The 20,586-nt window shown below is 42.7% G+C and overlaps 1 protein-coding gene across 9 annotated transcripts in view; it reads right to left on the bottom strand.

Annotated features, from left to right (window-relative positions):
- axdnd1 (axonemal dynein light chain domain containing 1) overlaps positions 1 to 20,586 on the bottom strand; it is a 164,437-nt gene that overhangs the window by 104,241 nt on the left and 39,610 nt on the right. For all 9 annotated transcript variants that reach the window (XR_011888046.1, XR_011888045.1, XM_072274022.1 and 6 more), the window contains 3 exons: positions 9,262 to 9,373; positions 4,770 to 4,891; positions 1,883 to 2,023 (listed from right to left, as the gene is read on the bottom strand). Coding sequence is in view for 7 of the 9 variants with exons in the window: in XM_072274022.1 (XP_072130123.1) it covers positions 1,883 to 2,023; positions 4,770 to 4,891; positions 9,262 to 9,373 (375 nt within the window). In the remaining 2 variants the exon portion in view is untranslated. The remainder of the gene's footprint in view (positions 1 to 1,882; positions 2,024 to 4,769; positions 4,892 to 9,261; positions 9,374 to 20,586) is intronic.

The following is a 20,586-nucleotide window of genomic DNA, read 5'->3' as shown; positions in this document are numbered from 1 at the left end:
TTAAGGGACACAACATCCATTCAGGCAACCTGCACCAAGTTGGATGGCTGGCTGAAATCTGTGGACAAGTCTGGCCTACCTGGGAAGTTTAAAGCCTGGGTGTATCAGCATGACATTCTTCCCAGAATCCTGTAGCCCCTCCTCGTCTATGCAGTTGCGATCTCGACAGTCGAAACCTTAGAGAGGAGGGTTAGCAACCACCTCAGGAGATGGCTGGGGCTGCCAAAGAGCCTGAGCAGCATCGCACTCTATGGACACCACAACAAACTGCAACTGCCCTTCAAATCCTTGGAGGAAGAATTCAAGGTAACAAGAGCCAGAGAAGTGCTACAGTATAGGGACTCAAGTGACCCGAAGGTGGCTAGAGCAGGGATCCAAGTAAGTACTGGCAGGAAGTTAAGGGCAAAGGAAGCTGTTCAGGAGGCAGAGGCGAGGCTGCGTCACAGGAGGCTGGTGGGAGTGGTCACACAAGGCCGAGCTGGGCTAGGATCCTTTCCAACTCCCCAAATGGACACCAGAGGGAAGGAAAGGCGTCGTCTAGTTCAGGAGGAGGTGAGAGCAGTAGTGGAGGAGATGAGAGCCTGCAAGGCAGTGGGAATGAAGCAACAGGGAGCTTGGACAAGATGGGAGAATGCGGTTGAGAGGAAAGTGACCTGGGCTGATCTTTGGAAAGCCGAACCACACCGCATCCAATTTCTCATCCAGACAGTGTACAATGTGCTTCCAAGCCCATCAAACCTGCACACATGGGGCAAGGCAGAGTCACCTGCGTGCCCACTGTACTCCAAGTAAGGAATCCTGGAGCACATCCTCAGAGGCTGTGCAAGGGCGCTTGGTGAGGGACGGTACAGGTGGAGGCATGATCAGGTCCTGAAGACCATCGCTGAAGCCGTCAGCGCAGGAGTTGAGTGGGCGAAGTGGTCCCGACCCTCCAAGCAGACCATTGCCTTTGTCAGAGCTGGGGAGCAGCCAATACCTGCCAAAAGAACATCTGCAGGCATTCTGACCTCTGCAAGGGACTGGCAGCTGCTGGTGGACCTCGAAGGGCAGCTGAAGTTCCCCAACCATATCGCACCCACCACCCTGCGACCAGATATTGTCCTAGTGTCTGAGTCTGCTAAGCAAGTGGTGCTGCTGGAGCTGACAGTCTCATGGGAAGATAGCTTGGAGGAGGCCTTTGAAAGGAAGCTCTCCAAGTACACAGGGCTGGTCAGCAACTGTCAGCAGGCTGGATGGAGAGCAAGGTGTCTCCCAGCGGAGGTTGGTTGTAGGGGATTCATAGCCCATTCTTTAGTTAGGGCCTTCAGCATTTTGGGCATCGAGGGACAGAGGAAGAGGAGAGCCATCCGCAGTACCACCGATGCTGCAGAGAGGGCCTCAAGATGGCTGTGGCTCAAAAGAGGGGAGCCATGGAGTCATAAGTAGCTCGCCATCTGGACACAAACTGGGGTCTGATCAGCCCCGGCTGGGTTACCTGGAGGAGGTTGTATGATGTTGAAAGACCCGAAACACCCGATGATTCCAGGAACATCACTGAAGATGTGTCCAGAAGCATCAATAGATGTATGTACACAACATCTACAGGCCTAGAGTTCAAACTCTGGCTAACTTCACCACTTTACAATCCAAGAGTCCAAATAACCCTGGTTCAGAGAAACTAAAGGTCAAGCTTGGGATTTCTCTGTGATTCAGTGCAAGGAGTTTAAATAATAAAAACACCCAATATTTTGAGCCATCAAATGTACTGCATCTAGTTGTTTTGTCAAAACTACCCATCAGTTCTTTACAATTTAGAAATTAGTAGTTCATTTGAAAAGCCCTTACTCCTGTCATCTCAATAAAAGCAAAATTTTTGGATAGATTCATTGATTAAAATAATTACCTGTTAAGTTTCTCAACAGCATTTTGGAAAAGAAACAGCTCCAAAACAAGTTGCTTGTCCAATAACCGTTGCATCATGATTTCATTGTGCATACTAATTAGATGGCGAGGAATGTGGTCCAATAAGCTCACATACCTCTCTCTGTGAAGAGGTAGGCAAAACGTTATTTTCAAAATCATACTTAAAAAAAATCATTACTAAAAATAAATCAAAATCATACAATTTCTAAAAAAGTTTTCCCCATCATTTACTTTTAATTTATTTTCCCTCCTTCTTTGCAATCTGTCTTGATATTTCAAATCACAAGTCTTGGGTGAATGTTATGTTGTCAGTTCTCTGACCATTGCATCCTAAAGTCATTCATACTTTCCTCCTGGGTAATCAGTCTGTATCTTTGTAATATTTCAATTCATTAGTGAATGCTAACCAAGAGTTAAGATTCCAAGTTGAAATAGTGGCAATATTTGCAAGCTTGAGAAGAAATCTTGGTTTACTATTGTCACGTATACTGAGAGACAGAGAAAAGCTTTTTATTTTGTTGGATATCTAAATAGATCATGCCATATATAATTGCAATAAAGTGGTAAAAAAAAAGAAAACTGAATGACAAATGTAGCATTGCATTAATAGAGAAGCTGCAGTCCAAGTAGACAACGGATATGCATCTTTCATCTCAGCTGCATCTGCTCTCAGGATGAAGCTTTCCATTGCAGCACACAAGACATCCTTCTTCAAAGAACGGGGCTTCCCTTTCACCACCGTTGATGCTGCACTCACCCACCTCTCCTCCATTTCCTGGACATCCACCCTCACTCCATCTTCCCACCGTCTTAACAGGGATAGAGTTCCTCTTGCCCTTACCTACCTCCCCATGAGCCTCTGCACCCAACGCATCATTCTCCACAACTTACACCATCTTCATTGGGGCCCTACCACCATACACGTTCTTACCTCCCCCCAAATTCTGCTTTTTACAGAGATCGCTCACTCCATGATTCCCTTGTCCATTCAATCCTCCCCACAAACCTTCCTCCTGGCCCTTCTCCCTGCAAATGGCTGAAGTGCTGTACCTGCTCATAGACCTCCTCCCTCACCTCAATTCAGGGCCACAAACAGTCCTTCCAGCAGAAGCAACACTTCATCTGCGAATCTGGCAGGGTTATCTACTATTACCGATAGATTGGGCTCAACTTTGTCGAACACCTCCACCTCCAAAGTGGAATTTCCTGGTGGCCAACTATTTTAATTCCTATCCCCATTCTTGTTCTGACATGTCAGTCCATGGTCTCCTCTTCTGCCACAAAGAAGTCACCCTCAGGTTGGACGAGCAATACCTCATATCCTGTCCAGGTAGCCTCCAACATGATGCCATGAACATCGATTTCTCCAACTTCTAGTAATTTTCCCCTCCCCCTTCCCACTTCTCCCCACTAAGAACTCTTACCACTTCTCCTCATCTGCATTTCACCTCCCCCGGCACCCTTTCTCCCATGGTCCATTCTCCTCTCCTATCAGATTCTTTCTTCTCTAGCCCTTGCCTTTTCCACCTTCCATCTCCCAACTTCTTACTACATCCCTCACCCCCATCCTCCCAACTTCATCTGTTACTTTCAGCTTGTCCTCCATCCCTTCCCCCCACCTCTTATTCTGGCATCATCCCCCTTTCCTTTCCAATCCTGAAGAAGGGACTCAGCCTGAAACATCGACTATTTGTCCATTTCCACAGATACTGCCTGACCTGCTGAGTTCCTCGAGCATTTTGTCTGTGTTGCTTTGGATATCCAGCATCTGCAGAATCTCTGTGTTTAGGAAAAGTACATGGTTTTTCCACAAAGTGCACAGTTAACATTGCAGTTGGGCCCAAACTCAGAATAACAAGACTGTGTGTAGGACTCTGCATTTATACTACCCGGCTGGTTTTGTCCAGTATTAAAACAAAATTATTCCATCAAAATTATTCGATGCTATTTCACTTATTTTTTCATTATAAGGAGAAATCCCATCTGAGCAATGGCATACTTTTACCTATGTTATATTTGCTGCTAATGCTTCAAAGGAAAATGGTAAGTATAATTTATACATTACAATGCATCACTACATCTGAAATTTGAATGCTTGTTTATGTATTACCAATAATGTTCCAGTGCTACAAAAAACAAAATTGCAAACATGAGGAAATCTGCAGATGCTGGAAATTCAAGCAACACACACTAAATGCTTGTGAACACAGCAGGCCAGGCAGCATCTACAGGAAGAGGTACAGTCGACGTTTTGGTCTGAGACCCTTCGTCAGGACTAACTGAAAGAAGAGATTAGAAAGTGGGAGGGGGAGGGGGAGATCCGAAATGATAGGAGAAGACAGGGGGTGGGGGCGGAATAGAGCTAAGAGCTGGAAAGTTGATTGGCAAAAGGGATACGAGGCTAGAGAAGGGAGAGGATCATGCGACGGGAGGCCTAGGGAGAAATAAAGGGGAGGGGAGCCCAGAGGATGGGCAAGGATTATAGTGAGAGGGACAGAGGAAGAAAAAAGAGAGAGAGAGAGATAAATAAATAAGGGATGGGGTATGAAGGGGAGGTGGGGGAATTAACGGAAGTTAGAGAAGTCAATGTTCATGCCATCAGGTTGGAGGCTACCCAGACAGAATATAAGGTGTTGTTCCTCCAACCTGAGAGTGGCTTCATCTTGACAGTAGAGGAGGTCGTGGATAGACATATCAGAATGGGAATGGGACGTGGAATTAAAATGTGTGGCCACTGGGAGACCCTGCATTCTCTGGCGAACTAGGAGATCCTGCTTTCTCTTTGTTTGCACCTCCAGCCCAGAAATAACATCATCTGCTAACTTTATATACCACATGGCAAATTATTTCTAGGTTGCAAAACAGACCTGATTTTGGCAAGAAGCTCTCCTCGTTCCCCACAATCCACACTAATCTGACGAATAAGCTCATGGAACACAAGGTTATAAATGTTTTGCTCCTTTTTCACCAGGTCCAGCAAATGATGGATCTATGCAAATAAAGAGCACAATTGAAATAGAGATAAACAGATGTTAAGTATGATGATGCTATTCAATTTGTTAACTGCTGCAAGAGCCTTTAATAATCTTATAATCTTAATTAATATTTTATTTCAACAATCACAAAGGTGTAGTAGATTTCCTTTTTACTTCACGCCAAAGTCAATGGAACCCACAGTCAGAATCGGAGAGGATTCTGGAGCCATTGAACAGTACAGCATGGATATGGATCTTTCTGCCCAACACGTCCATGCTGATCACAGTGCCTACCCAGCTCATCCCAATTTCCTGTGCTCGGCCCATATCCCAGCAAGTGTTTCTTAAACGATATCACTGTATCTGCCCCAATCACTTCTTCTAGCAGTTTGTTCCACATATTCACCATCCTCTATGTGGAAATGTTGCCCCTCAGATCCCTTTTATATCTTTCTCCTCTTTCCCAAAAAATATGCCCCTTATTTAAGATTCCTGTGGAAATGATTGTTACCACCCATCGTATCCATAACTCTCACAACCTTAAACTTTTGCACAAGGTCACCCCTCATTCTCCTAAGTTCCAAGAAATAAAGATCTGACCTGGCCAACCTCTTCCTATAATTCAGGTTCTCTGGTCCTAGCAACATCTTCATAAATTTTTTCTGCACTCTTTCCAGCTTAACTACATCTTTCTGATAACAGGAGTGACCAAGTCTGTATATAGCAACATAATACAACAATTCAACAGCAATATAACATCCCAACTCCCATACTCAGTTGCCTAACTGATGAAAGCCAGCATCCTAAATGCCTTTTTCACAACCCTGTCTACCTATGGTGCCACTTTCAACAAACTACTGCATGTACTTGTACTCCTAAGTCCCTCTTAGTGCCCTAACATTCAAATCTACTGCCAATATATTTTACATTTAGCACCAGCACCTGAGGATGAATTTCTACCCCACATACATATTGATTCTAAGCAGTCAAGGCATTTCAAATTGCTCCTTCTATATTTGCATTGTTTTTCATATTAACGTAATTAAAATATTGTTATTCTGTAAATTTCATCTATTTGATGATCCTTAGTGATAACATGAATAAAACTTCATCTTTATATGAAGAATGATGTGTATTTAATATTTCAGTGATATTGTAAATTGTTTGATTAAACATTCTTGTTTAGTTAAATAATTGATTGCAGAATGCTTTAGTTTTCATAAGCAGAATTAAAAGGAGGGGGAGTTGACTTCAGAATACATGGCTGAATTGAAGAGATTGTCTGAGCATTCTCAATTCAGTGAAGGGCTTGACGATGCATTGGAATCTTACAAGAAAGTATTCAGAAACAACTACTAATTGAAGTACTCACATTTAAAAGAACAGTTGAAATCAGTGTATCAATAGAAACTGCAGGCATAGACTCAATTAAGTTTCAGTAAGGAATGAAAGTGAGCGTGCACAGAATTGCAATGTTTAAAGACAGGTCTCCCAGGCTAGATAAACTGGGGTACCATTGTGACAGAGGCTCATGACAAGTGCGAAGGTTCACAGGTTTAAAGGCAAAACTTGCAGAAAATACAACGAAGTAGGACATATACAAAGAGCATGTCAAGCATACAAAAATAAATGAAAAAGTGAAGTTACAGTTTCAAAAAGAGCACTAATCTGCACGCCGTTGATGAAAAATCTAATAACGATGAGGTGACACAGGACTGGGAAGCCTTGGGATTTACAATGTGAACATTAACAAGAGACAAGCAATGTGGCTTACACCAGAAGTGAAGAGCAAATTTATTAAAATGGAATTGGATACCGGCTCAGCTCTTTTAGTTATTTCACAAAGTAAGTTATTCCACAAACTGAAACCTGCAGATCTCGAACTAAAAACTTATACTGAAGGAAAGTTAACTCCAGTGGGAAAGACATTCATAACAGTGAAATACAATAACCAACAAGCCACACTGGGCTTAAATGTGGTAAAAACAAGAGGGCCAGTATTATGGGGACATGATTGGCTGAGACAACTACAATTTGAGTGGAGATCCATCCACCAGTTGCATGCCACATCCCCTGTTATAGTGTGTACTGAAAGTGAATTAATGTACTGGGTGATGCCACAGCAGTGTTGAAGAGTGGTATTGAAAAACTTACATATCAAGGGTAAAAGAGTGTTAATTGAAAAAGCCACATCCAAGTTTTACAAATGCTGTATGGTTCCTTATATCACCCATGATAAAGCAGCCAGTGAGCTAGGTCACATGCATAGTGAAGGAATTCTTGCCAAGGTTGAGTAGAGTCTATGGACAATGCCAGTGGTCCCAGTAACCAAGAGGAATAGGTCTTTCAGGACCTGTGGCAAACTTAAGATCATCCATCAACCCAATAATGAAAGTAGATCAATATCCTCTGCCCAGAGAGAGGACATCTTTGCAAACCTTTCAAGAGGAAAACAATTCAGTAAAGTGGGCATAACTGAGGCCTACCTACAGATGGAGATGGAAGAAGAGTCCAAAGTGCTTATCACCATAAACACTCACAAAGGGCTTTATCACTATAATAGGCATATTTTTGGAGTAGCATCTGCACCTGCACTCCAGCGTAAAGTTATGGACCAGGTGCTGCGAGTCTGCCAGGCAGTCAGTGCTACCTGGATGACATCATTGTTAACGGTGAGGACGACAATGAAAATCTCCAAAATCTCAGGATTTTGTTAAAAAAGATTAGAACATTATGGACTCAGAGCATGATGCAAGAAGTGTGAACTCTTTAAACCAAGCTTCACTTACTATGGTCCATTGACGCATAAGCACTACACAAGTGTGCTGAGAATATTCAAGCAGTGGTGGATGTCCCAAGGCCAAAGGACCTCTCACAGTTCTGGTCCTTTATAGGATTTGTCAATTACTATAACAGGTTCCTGCCTAACCTGGCTACCGAGCTCCACCCCTTAAACTCATTACTTCAGACCGGGAAGAAATAGCAATGGACAAAGCTAGTGAGATGGCTTTCCAAAAGGTGAAGGAAATGGTGACACATTATGATCCACATTGTCCAGTGAGTTTTTCCTGCGATGCCTCACTTTATGATATAGGTGCAGGCATATCAAATGATCTGTTATGTATTTAATATTTAAGTAATATTGCAAACATATTGTTTGCTTAAGTATTCTTGTTCATTTAAATAATTCATTATGAGTTATATGTAAAAGTATGTGAATAGCATGGAGTTACAAAACATAACAGAGAACATTAGGAAATTTCCAGGACGATAGGAATCTGAAATCTCTGAGGAATGGCCCATTAAAAATCTATCTATTAATATACAGAGAACAGTACAGTTGCTGATTTATGGGTTTATTTTGCGCATCCCTGTTTTAATTGCTCATCACTTCCAGCCTTATCTTTGGCTACCTCAGCAATGAACTGCTGAAATCTTTTCTTAATCCTTGCCAATTTTTACCAAAGTGTTTCATAAATCCTATTTCAGAACACTACTTACTTCTTCAACCAAAGCTTTGTGTACAAGATAAAAAGAGGAATAGATAGAGTGGATAGCCAGCGCCTCTTCCCCTGGGCACCACTGCTCAATACAAGAGGACATGGCTTTAAGGTAAGGTGTGGGAAGTTCAAGGGGGATATTAGAGGAAGGTTTTTTACTCAGAGAGTGGTTGGTGCGTGGAATGCACTGCCTGAGTCAGTGGTGGAGGCAGATACACTAGTGAAATTTAAGAGACTACTAGACAGGTATATGGAGGAATCTAAGGTGGGGGCTTATATGGGAGGCAGGGTTTGAGGGTCGGCACAACATTGTAGGCTGAAGGGCCTGTACTGTGCTGTACTATTCTATGTTCTATGTTTATACTGGAGAAAGAGTTGGCTGGGATTAAGAAAACCTGCTCAAATTTTTAAAATATCACTGATAAATTAAATCAATCCTACACAACTTAAATTACTTGCCTCTTAAACCTTTAACACATCAACCTTCCAAAACTTCAGCAAGACATTTCTACTTTAGCTTGTTGCTGAATTTCATGTCAATCATGACTGTGCATAAGAAAAACTACTAAAGTTAGATTGAAAACAAACATTCTTATTATATTACTATAAAACTCAATATCTTTGTAAATATCTTGCTATGTGACTGTGTCAAATTTTTGTTCGGTAATAGTCCTGTGAAGTTCCTTGGGGTATTTAACTGCAAGAAGCTCACATTATTGTGTAAAATGTAAGATGCTAGAATCATAAGCATCATACAGCATGGAAAAAGGTTTTTAGGCCCAACTTAGTTGGATAAAATTGATAATAATTAATTTATTTCCTAAAATTATCTTCTTATAATGTTTTTTGAGTCTGAACTACAGTTTCTGCCATTCTCACAATACCTGAGTTTCGTCTTTTAATTCCTGTTCATCATCTTCATTAAACCCAACTTTCTCTAACATATCATCCATCACTTGTGACAGCTGAATGGCCTCAGCTCTTCCACTGGGTTTCCTGGGAAGAAAACAATGGTCTAATTAAAGAAATGCTTGAACAGCAGTTCAGATTTCCTCTGAGCAATGGTAACCATTTGTTCAATAGGATGAAGGAACCAGCGATGGAGCATAAAATGGTTTAACACTTGTTTACTAGTGTAACAAATGAAGATTTATAATGGGTTCCACTTCCTCCCAGATATGGGTTTTGTTCCTGTAAACTATTAGTTATCCAGTCAGTTAACATGTCAGAAAAATTACGTGAATCAAGTTCCAAGCAAAAATATGCAAAGCTTTTCCCATAAGTCTGCTTTGTTTATTCACTGTCGTACTATTTAATCACATTTCCCAATTTGCCTCAGCCAAAGACATTGTTCCTTATCATGCCCTTTGGTATATCAGGTGGGATTTTTGCCGCTTCCACTTACGAGGCCAAGTTGCTAGCTCAACGCACAAGCCAGCACAAATGGAAAGTGTGCGAAGGGCTGGCCGGACTCGAACCCAACACAATTCGCTCGAAGTCCACTGCTAATATCACTACATCACCGGCCAGCTAACCTCAGCCAACAGATCCCGCATAACTACTTAAAAGTTTAGAACTCCAGTTTCATGATATCAATGTGAAATTCTATAGTACTATCTTTTATATAATATTGTGACGCTCTGGGAAGGGGGAGCGTGGTTGACAGTCCGCCCCTGCATTTCTAATGACCAGTACTGTTTATTGTTTCTGTGTTAAAATGCTTTTGTGTGATTATGATGGGAAGTTCCAGTTCACTTAATGTTACATTTTAGCTTGGGTTATACATGGGTTTTGCTTGTGTATTTTGTGGGTCACCCTAATTTTAACCGGGGTGTGTGATGGTCTGTATGAGGCTGGTGGGGTTCACTCTCCGGGTCATGGTGCCCAGTCTGTTTTGTGTTTACCACAATAAAACAGCTGTTGAGTTAACAAACTTCCTGTCATTATGGACCAAATGCTCACCACAACGTTATACTTCTCTTTCTTGAATATAGCTTACTGTTGGGTTATTAATTAACCTGGAGACATGGCAAAAGACAATAAAGTAACCCTGTTTCTGCAAAAAAAAGCTCTGTAATTGCTCTCTTTGATTTTGTGAACTTCAAATTACTTTTACCAATAAAATGGAGAAAAGGACATGCAAAGAAACGTTTGGGGACGGGCAGGATAGATTTGCTGGCTGCTGTGAAACTGTAGGCATCTTCTGATGCCTGGGAACTTGGTTCACATAATTCTTCTGACATGTTAACTGACTGGGTAATGAACCGTTCACAAGAACCAAACGAATAAAGTCACTTGAGGGTTTTATCAGGATCACATCTGTTTACAATGTAAAGAAATAAAAGCCAGGATGGTATTACAAAATTATTCATAGTCTTTCCCAACCAGAATCCCTGGATAGATCAAGAGATCCGCATTCTACTGAAGGTTAGATTGGTGCTGTTCAGCACTGCCGACGCAGGAAAGTGCACAAGGCCCAAGTATGGAAAGCCTTCTCAGATATGAAGTGGCAATTCCAGACCAAACTTGAATCACAGAAGGATGCTCAACAGCTGTGGCAAAGTTTGAATGCCATTGGAGGGTAACGTAATGGGTGAAAGACGACGCATGTAGTTCATAATAGAAACTGTTCTACATAATTCACAAACACCATCATTGAGTTGTGTTCACCTTAAGAGATGGCGTATGATGTAATGATGTCAGCGTGAGGCAACTGCTTTTGGTTTGCTTGTATATGAAGTAAAGGGTTGTGGCTTGTGTTAAGCAAATAAAATGACTCTCAAATTGTTTATTTACAAAATCCTACATTGGTGACCCCGACGCTTGCAGACATCGTCAGAGTTACTCAACGGCATGTCGATCAACATAGTCGCTTTGAAACTGCTGGAGTTTTGGGAGCAGCACACTGTTGTGTGGGTTGCACAGGGAGAAGCCAAGTTTGCACTGCAAGAAATTACTGTGGACAATACCAAATTTTACTATGTCGTAGCACTGTGAAGTAGTTCCACTGTAGCCAGAGTGCTGAGTCTACTAAACTCACCCACCTGCACGTGATAAATATGTCACTCTGAAAACTCATCTACTACAGACGTTTGGACTGACTGAGTTTGAGTGTGCCAAACAGTTGCTCTCCTTGCCCGGCCTGGGTGACTCCTGACGAAGGGTCTCGGCCCGAAATGTCGACCGTACCTCTTCCTAGAGATGCTGCCACTTTTATGTGTGTTGCTTGAAATTCCAGCGTCTGCAGATTTACTCGTGTTTGCGTTGCTAAAATAGCTGATTGTCTACACTCGGCCAAGCAGAGGTGCATCTTTCCTCCTCCTTTCTCTGTCTCAATAAGCCCTGTCAGCAGAGCCTCCAGCACACTAACGCCCTCAGCTCTGAACCAGACAAAACCGAGCCTTTGTTTTTACCACAGACGCTTCAGCACAAATGCTAAGAAGTGACGACCGCCAATCAGCTTCAACAATGGCAGCGCATTGGGACATCAGAGGTCTGTGAACATGGTGGGCTCCAGCTGTCAGGGTCATCTATTTTTCATTTTAGACACCCTTTCAGGGCAACACTTCCTTTTGACACAGGCACTCAAAAGTGTGTGCTGGCAGAATCGCCCATTGATTATGAGGCAGCGAGCAACGGACCCTCAATCAAGGCCGCCAATGGCAGCAGGATCTGGACTTATGGGACACAACACATGGGACTTTGTCTTGGCTAAAGTTGCTGGACCTCTGCTCGATGCAGACTTCCTGTGTGGCAAAGGACTGTTAGTAGATCTTAAGAACTGCCAGCTTGTGGATGCATAGCTTTGGGTCTTTAACCTGTACACTCAGTAAATTCCCCACAACAACTCTGTCTGGCATATGCTCCACCACATGTGAACTGACTCGCCTGCTGGGCAAAATCCCAAACATCACAAAGCACACATTTTCCACTACAGTTACAAAGCAAGAAGGTCCAGCATTACATTTCCACGAATGGCTCGCCGACCCATGCCCGTGTGCGTGTAAACTGGACTCAGAAAAGCTGGACAGTGCAAAGGCTGAGATTACTAACATGGAAATGCTTGGGGTTGTACACAGGTCAAACAGCCTTTTGGCTTCACCCCTCTACAAGGTCCCTAAGCCTGATGATGTTTGTCATCCATGTGGCTATTACCACCTCCTTAAATAGGTCACCACACCCGATCATTACCCAGTCCCACATATTCAAGACTTTTTGGCCAGGAAATAATTTTTTCTAAAGTGGAATTAGCCAGGGGCTACCATCTGATGGCTGTGTGCACAAAAGATTTTTCCAAAACTGATGTTTTAATCCTGTTTGCCCTATTTGAGTTTCTGTGCATGCTGTGTGGGCTGAAAAATGCAGCACAGACTTTCTAACAACTAATGGAAAGTTTCTTTAATTTTCTCATCTTCATTTTCATTTTGCAAATGACTGGTATATGGCTGCTTCCACAGTCTGCTCCAGGGTAGCTCTTTGATTGAGTTATCGAGTTTTTGAATCTGTTATTGATTGTTATGTAGTCGATTTGATTTTTGTTGTTCCCATCTGGGCTTCTCCATGTCCACTTCCTTCTTAGATGCTGTTTAAACCAAGTGTTGGTGATTATCTGATTGTTTGTTTTACACCATGATATAAGCTTTTCTCCTCTTTCATTTCTTTCTCTCAATCCCTGGTCTCCAACAATATGGTCTTCTCTTCCCTCACCAACTTTTGCATTGAAGTCGCCCATGACAACAATGGCTTCTTGTGATTTGCATTCTTCTAGTGTTTTGTCTAGGGACCAGATGGCATTCATCAGAATAGAAGGAGAAGTGAGTGAGTATGTGAATATCATGAGAGGAGCCAGGCAACGTTGTGTCTTTTCGCCAGACTTATTCAACCTGTATAGTGAAAATATCTTGAGAAGTATAAAAGAAACATAGAAGCATAGAAAATAGGTGCAGGAGTAGGCCATTCGGCCCTTCGAGCCTGCACCGCCATTTATTATGATCATGGCTGATTATCCAACTCAGAACCCTGTACCAGCCTTCCCTCCATACCCCCTGATCCCTTTAGCCACAAGGGCCATATCTAACTCCCTCTTAAATACAGCCAATGAACTGGCCTCAACTGTTTCCTGTGGCAGAGAATTCCACAGATTCACCACTCTCTGTGTGAAGAAGTTTTTCCTAATCTTGGTCTTAAAAGGCTTCCCCTTTATCCTCAAACTGTGACCCCTCGTTCTGGACTTCCCCAATATCGGGAACAATCTTCCTGCATCTAGCCTGTCCAGTCCCTTTAGGATTTTATACGTTTCAATCAGATCCCCCCCTCAATCTTCTAAATTCCAATGAGTATAAGCCTAGTTCATCCAGTCTTTCATCATATGAAAGTCCTGCCATCCCAGGAATCAATCTGGTGAACCTTCTTTGTACTCCCTCTATGGCAAGGATGTCTTTCCTCAGATTAGGGGACCAAAACTGCACACAATACTCCAGGTGTGGTCTCACCAAGGCCTTGTACAAAAGACTTCAAAGGATTCACAATTATAAGTAACATCAGATATGCTGATGACATCATACTAATAGCTGACTCAGAAACAAAACTTCAAGAACTACTCACTACAGTAGCAGCAGAAAGTAATCCCAGAGGCCTCTCAATCAACACCAAGAAGACAGAAAGCATGGTCATCTCCAGAAAGACAAACATCCCACAATGCGTGATCAGGATCGGAAATACAAACATCAAACAAGTCAACAAATTCAGATATCTTGGCAGCCTAATAACAAGTAATGGCAGGTGCGACACAGATATTAAATACAGAATAGCAATGGTGAAAGAAGCTTTCCAAAAGCTGAAGACCATATTAACAGACAGAAAGATGAGCACGTACACTATAAACAGAATACAGCAGTGCTACATTTATTCTATCCTGACTTACGGAAGTGAATGCTGGACCATTTCTCCAGCAATGGAAAAGAGACTAGAAGCAGCTGAATTATGGTTCTACAGGAGAATGTTAAAAATATCATGGACCACACAGACATCAAATGAAGAAGTTCTCAGAAGAGCCCAAGCAGTTCGATCACCCATACCAACAATAAGAGAAAGACAACTCAGATTCCTAGGACACATCATGCAGAAAGATGAACTAGAAAAACTCATACTCTCTGGAAAGATTGAGGGGAGTAAACCTAGAGGAAGACCTCGGCTTATCTACGTCAAAAGCATAGCCAGGTGGCTACACATCGAGGAAATGGAAGTCATCCAAAAAATGAAGGATAGATATACATGGAAAACCATGGTCACCAAAGTCCACATCGGATATGGTACCTAGACAGACAGAATGGAAAGTGTGTTAAAAGAGTTAGATTTTCTTTTTGTTTACCTAGACGAACACTTATTGCCAGCTCCAAACACATTGGAAACCAAACACTTCTCATAGCTCCGCACACTTTTCAAGCACTTGAGCCAACATGGCTAATTATTAAATCCGCTAAGTACCAGTTCACGTTGTCTACTACTGACTCTCTCAGCCACTGCAACTCCACAGAAGGTGCAACACCCCTGCCATCAAAAGTCGTCACTATTATGGACTTCGCATTGTCCCACACTACCAAAGCACTGCAAGGGTTTTTAGGTATGGTGAATTTCTATCATTATTTTGTTCCAAGAGCTGCTGACTTTATGCTCCCCTTGACTCAAGCCCTTAAAAGGCAGTGCCCTTAATCACATGCTTAAGTGGTCTGCGATTGAATAGAGCATTTGCCGGCACCAAATGAGCCCTTTAGAATGCAACCCTGGTGGTGCACATGCTCCCCATGCACCTACAGTCATCACTACCGTCGCCTCAGTAGAGGCTGTGGGTCCCATGCACAAACAGTTGGCCACTCACCTTCTTCAGCCAGCAGCTCCGCCCACTTCTCCCCCACCCAAGAGGAAGTACAGCATATTTGACCGCCAGTTTCTCAGTTTCTATTTGGCCATCTGCTGCTTTTGTTTTCTACTGGATGTCAGCGTTTCACGGTGTTTGTTGACCACAAATCTCTCTGCACGGCAGCAATGCCACCTGGCCTACATTTCAGAATTCACGTCTGACAAACAGCACATCGAAGGGAAATACAATGCTCTGGCTGATTGCCTCTCGTGGCCCACCGGCGATGCAACACACATTGGGGTTGACTATGCCGGCATGGCAGCTGACCAAGCTCCCACCCAGAGGTCCAGGCTCACAGGACAGCTGTCACCAGCCTGCGGTTGGCTGACATCAACTTCAGGGACACAGGAGTTTCTCTCCTGTGCGATGTCTCAACCTATCACCCTCGCCCCATCGTGCCTGCAAACTGGAGGTACACTGTTTTTAACTCCATTCATGGGCTCTTGCATATGAGCAGGAAGACTTCACAGAAACTGGTTGCCTTAGGAAGGACGCCTGAGACCGGAGTGCAGCCTGTATTATGTGCCAGCGGGTGAAAATTAACTGTCACGTTTGAGCACCATTGGCCTCTTTGACGGTCCCTGAGCGATGGTTTGACCATGTCATTATGAACCTGGTAGGTCCATGGTTTCACACATCTTACCGCGGTGGATCGTACCACCAGGTGGCCAGAGGTTGTCACTCCAGCATTGACGACAGATGACGGCTGCAGACAGGCTCGGGCATTCATCAAAACCTGGGTCCCTCAGTTCAGCACCCGCTCTGATATTTCTTCCGATCACAGCCCCCTATTCATGTCAGACCTCTGGGCAACAATGACCCACAACTTTGGCATTAGGTTACATCACACCAAGGCATATCACCTACAGTCCAACGGCCTGCATGAGCAGTTTCAAAGCTGCTCTGAGCACCTCCCTCACAGACAAGTGTTGACACAATCATCTCCTGTGGGTCCTGTGAGGCTCAGAACAGCTCACAGAGAGGACTGGCAATCCTCTGCAGCTGAGTTGGTGTGTGGGCAGCTCCTACGGGTGCCGGGTGACTTTATTCCTGATACCACAAACACCTGGTTGGCGTCTCATCAGCATTCTGTCCTCCTCAGTAAACCCAATTTTTTTACACCTATTCCTACCTCCCGTCATGGCAAACAGCACTTTCGGGTTCCCGTTGACCGACATACTACCTCATTCATTTTTTGTCCGCCATGATGCACATCAACACCCCCTTAAGCCCCCTTACAATGGATGGCCTGTTCCAGTTTAGGATGTGTAAAGCTGGATATATCTCTATAAATTGCTTTAAACCGGCCTACCAAGATCTGGATGTTCCACTACCTTACCCTTGCATTAGGGCATGACCATCTGTGTGTCAGAACACCCCTGGACAAAGCAGAGGCACCTGCTGTTACTCCAACCAAGGCACATAGGACCTGAGCTGAGTGGCTTGTATGAGCTGCAGACAGACTCACTTTTGATGAATTTGGGGGGGGGTTGCTGCGTAGGGTAATGTAATGGGTGACAGATAACACATATTGTTCATCATAGAAACTGTTCTACATAATTCACAAACACTGTCATTGAGTTCTTGTGTTCTCTTCAAGAGATGGTGTCTGAAATAGTGACGTCAGTGTAGGGTGACTGTTTTTGGTTTGTTCGTACGAAAGTAAAGGGCTGAAACTTTTGTTAAGATCATCAAACAACTCTTGCATGTTTTATTCACAAAATCCTACATTACTACCTCCCACAAAGCAAAACCAAGCAACATATGTGACAGCAAGGTTTCACTCCCAGATGAGCTCAATGCCTTTTATTCTCACTTTGACCGACAGAACATGGAAGCACCTTCACGAACTCCCACAGACCAACACTACCCTTGATTTCAGTCTCTGAGGCTGATGTGAGAGCATCCTTCAGGAGGGTGAACCCATGGAAAGCATCTGGCCCAGACAATGTACTTGGCCGAGTACTGAAGATCTGTGCTAATCAGTTGGGTGGACTATTTACTGTTATCTTTAAACTCTTGCTTCGGCAGTCTGAGGTACCCACCTGCTTCAAACTTCAATCATTCCAGTGCCCAAGAGGAAGATGGGGTAACCTGCCTCAATGATTATCACCCAGTAGCACTTACATCCACTGTAATGAAGTGTTTGGGAGGTTGGTTATGAAGCATATCAACTTTTGCCTGAGGGCTGACTTGGATCTGCTCTAGTTCGCCTACTATCACAACAGGTAGACAATGGATTCCATCTCACTGGCTCTTCGCTCAGCTCTGGAACATCTGGACAGTGAAGATGCATACAACAAGATGCTCATCATTGACTACATCTCAGCATTCAATTCTATCATCCCCTCGAAACTAATCAATAAACTCCAATACCAAGGCTTCAGTACCTCCTTGTGCAACTGGATTCTCGGTTTACTCACTTGCAGGTTCCATAGTCATACTTTATTAATCCCGGGGGAAATTGGTTTTCGTTACAGTTGCTCCATAAATAATAAATAGTAATAGAACCACAAATAGTTAAATAGTAATATGTAAATTGTGCCAGTAAATTAAGAAATAAGTCCAGGACCAGCCTATTGGCTCAGGATGTCTGACCCTCCAAGAGAGGAGTTGTAAAGTTTGATGGCCACAGGCAGGAATGACTTCCTATGACGCTCAGTGCTGCATCTCGGTGGAATGAGTCTCTGGCTGAATGTACTCCTATGCCCAACCAGTACATTATGTAGTGGATGGGAGACAGTCAATATGGATTGGCAACTACACCTCCTCGACAATCACCATCAACACAACTGCATCACAAAGCTGTGTGCTCAGCACCCTGCTCTGTTTGCTTTATAATTATGACTGTGTGGCTAAGCACAGCTCAGTGTCAAATTTAAGTCTGCTAACACCACTGTTGTTGGCCAAATCAAGGGTGGTGATGAATCAGCATGTACCAAGGAGATTGAAAATGGTGCCACAACAATAACCTCTCACTCAAATCCAGACAACAGGAATTCTGCAGATGCTGGAAATTCAAGCAACACACATCAAAGTTGCTGGTGAACGCAGCAAGCCAGGCAGCATCTCTAGGAAGAGGTGCAGTCGACGTTTCAGGCCGAGACCCTTCATCAGGACTCCGACGAAGGGTCTCGGCCTGAAACGTCGACTGTACCTCTTCCTAGAGATGCTGCCTGGCCTGCTGCGTTCACCAGCAACTTTGATGTGTGTTACTCAAATCCAGACAGCTGATTATTGACTACAGGAGGAAGAACCTAAAGGTCCACGAGGCAGTCCATATTAGGGGATCGGAGGTGGAGAGGAGCAGTAACTTAAGTTCCTTGGCTTAATCATATGACAGGATCTGTCCTAGGATCAGCATGTAAGTGACATTACAAAAAAGGCACATCAACACCTCCACTTTCAGAGAAGTTTGCACAGATTCGGCATGTCATCTAAAACTTTAACAAACCTCTATAGATGAACAGTGAAGATTATCCTGACTGATTGCATCACAGACTACCATTGCCCAAGAATGGAAAAGCCTACAAAAAGTGATGGATACAGCCCAGTACATCACAGGAAGAACCACTCTCCATTCTTGAGCACATGTATGAGGAGCACTGCCACAAGAAAACAGCATCCATCATCCAAGCCAAGCTCTCTTTTCACCCTGCCATCAGGACAGAGATATAGAAGCCTTGGGTCCCACACCACGAAGTTCAGGAACAGTTATTACCTTTCAATCATCAGGTTCCCGAACAAACGTGGATAACTTCACTCACCTCAACTCTGAACTAATTTCACAACTATGGACTCACTTTCAAAGTCTCTACAACTTATGTTCCCATTATTTATTTATTATTTATGTAGTTGCATAAATATCTTCTTTTACATGTTGATTGGTTGTCAGTCTTCATGTATAGTTTCTCATTTGATTCTACTGTATTTCTTTATTCTACTGTGAATATCTGCAAGAAAATGAATCTTCCTGTAGTGTATGGAGACATATATGTATTTTGATAATAAATTTACTTTGAACTGTGTGCAGACTATTCATTAATCCTGAGCAAAAGAACAGGTCTCAAAGTAAATACTGCTAAAGTGTATGCATGTGCGAACAGCAGATGACAGAATTGTGTTTCTTATGTTCTCCACTTACAAATAACCTTCCAGAAATCATTACAAGAAATCATTGGCTCATATACCATAACAGCAGCCTGGTTAAAGATACTTGATAATGCTGCTGTCATCAAAAATGGCTGTGTCAATAATGGCACTGTCTTTGCAAATTCAGTAAAATACAGGGACTTTTTAAAAACAAGCTGAAGATGATTGTGTATTTAATATTTCAATAGCATTTGAGTAATATTTTAAATATATATTTGATTAAGCATTCTTGTTCATTTAAATAATTTATTACAGGTTATATGTAACAATAAGTGAATTGCATACTTCATAACCACCACGCTATATGTGCGCACCTCACTTAAAGTAAAAACGAACTAAAACATGTTCTCCTGGGCTCCCATCTTTCTCTTGCGATTAGTTTAATGCTTTGGACTTATGAAACAGAACAGTGAAGATGAGGAAGTTTTAAATGAACCCGAGATGACTACCTACCTGTTGCAGAGCAGCAAGAAACGGTCAGGTTAAAAGAAAAGTGCAGCACATTTTCTTTGCAAAAGGAAAGACATTCAAGTTTTTACAAACGCAGAAAATTGAAGAATTCACAGGTTCATAAACAGTGAATACTAGGTGATAATAATCTCCTTTTTAAAAAGAGCAGCAATGGCTATATCAGAAAGATTGACATGTTTGATTACTCAACAGATCACTGGATATACTATACCGAGTAAATTGAGAAGTATTTTAAATCATTTGGAATAGCTGATGAGAAGTGAGTGCCAATTTTGCTGAGTGCATTGGATTAAAGGTATACAGTTTGTTCAGAAGTTTAACTGCTCCAACCAAACCAGTTGAAACGAGCTTTGTTGATATTGTAAAAGTATTGCAGAAACATTTAGAACTGAAGCCATTGTTGATTGCAGAACACTTTAGGTCTCATACACAGAATCAGAAGGAAGGGGACTCCACTTCAGTGTATGTAGCTGAACTGAAGAGATTGCCTGAGCATTGTCAGTTGATAATGGGTTTAATGATGCACTGAGAGATCATTTTGCTTGTGGAAACTTACAAGAAAGCATTCAAAAATGGCTCCTAACTGAAGCACAACATATATTTAAAAGTGCAGTTGATTTACCTGTATTAATGGAAACAGAAGACAGAAACACAATTATGTTGCAGA

The sequence above is a fragment of the Mobula birostris genome, chromosome 12 (genome assembly GCF_030028105.1).
Source record: "Mobula birostris isolate sMobBir1 chromosome 12, sMobBir1.hap1, whole genome shotgun sequence".
Taxonomy (NCBI): domain Eukaryota; kingdom Metazoa; phylum Chordata; class Chondrichthyes; order Myliobatiformes; family Myliobatidae; genus Mobula; species Mobula birostris.
The sequence above is the reverse complement of the archived record's forward strand: the minus strand, read 5'-3'. Positions and strand labels throughout refer to the sequence as shown.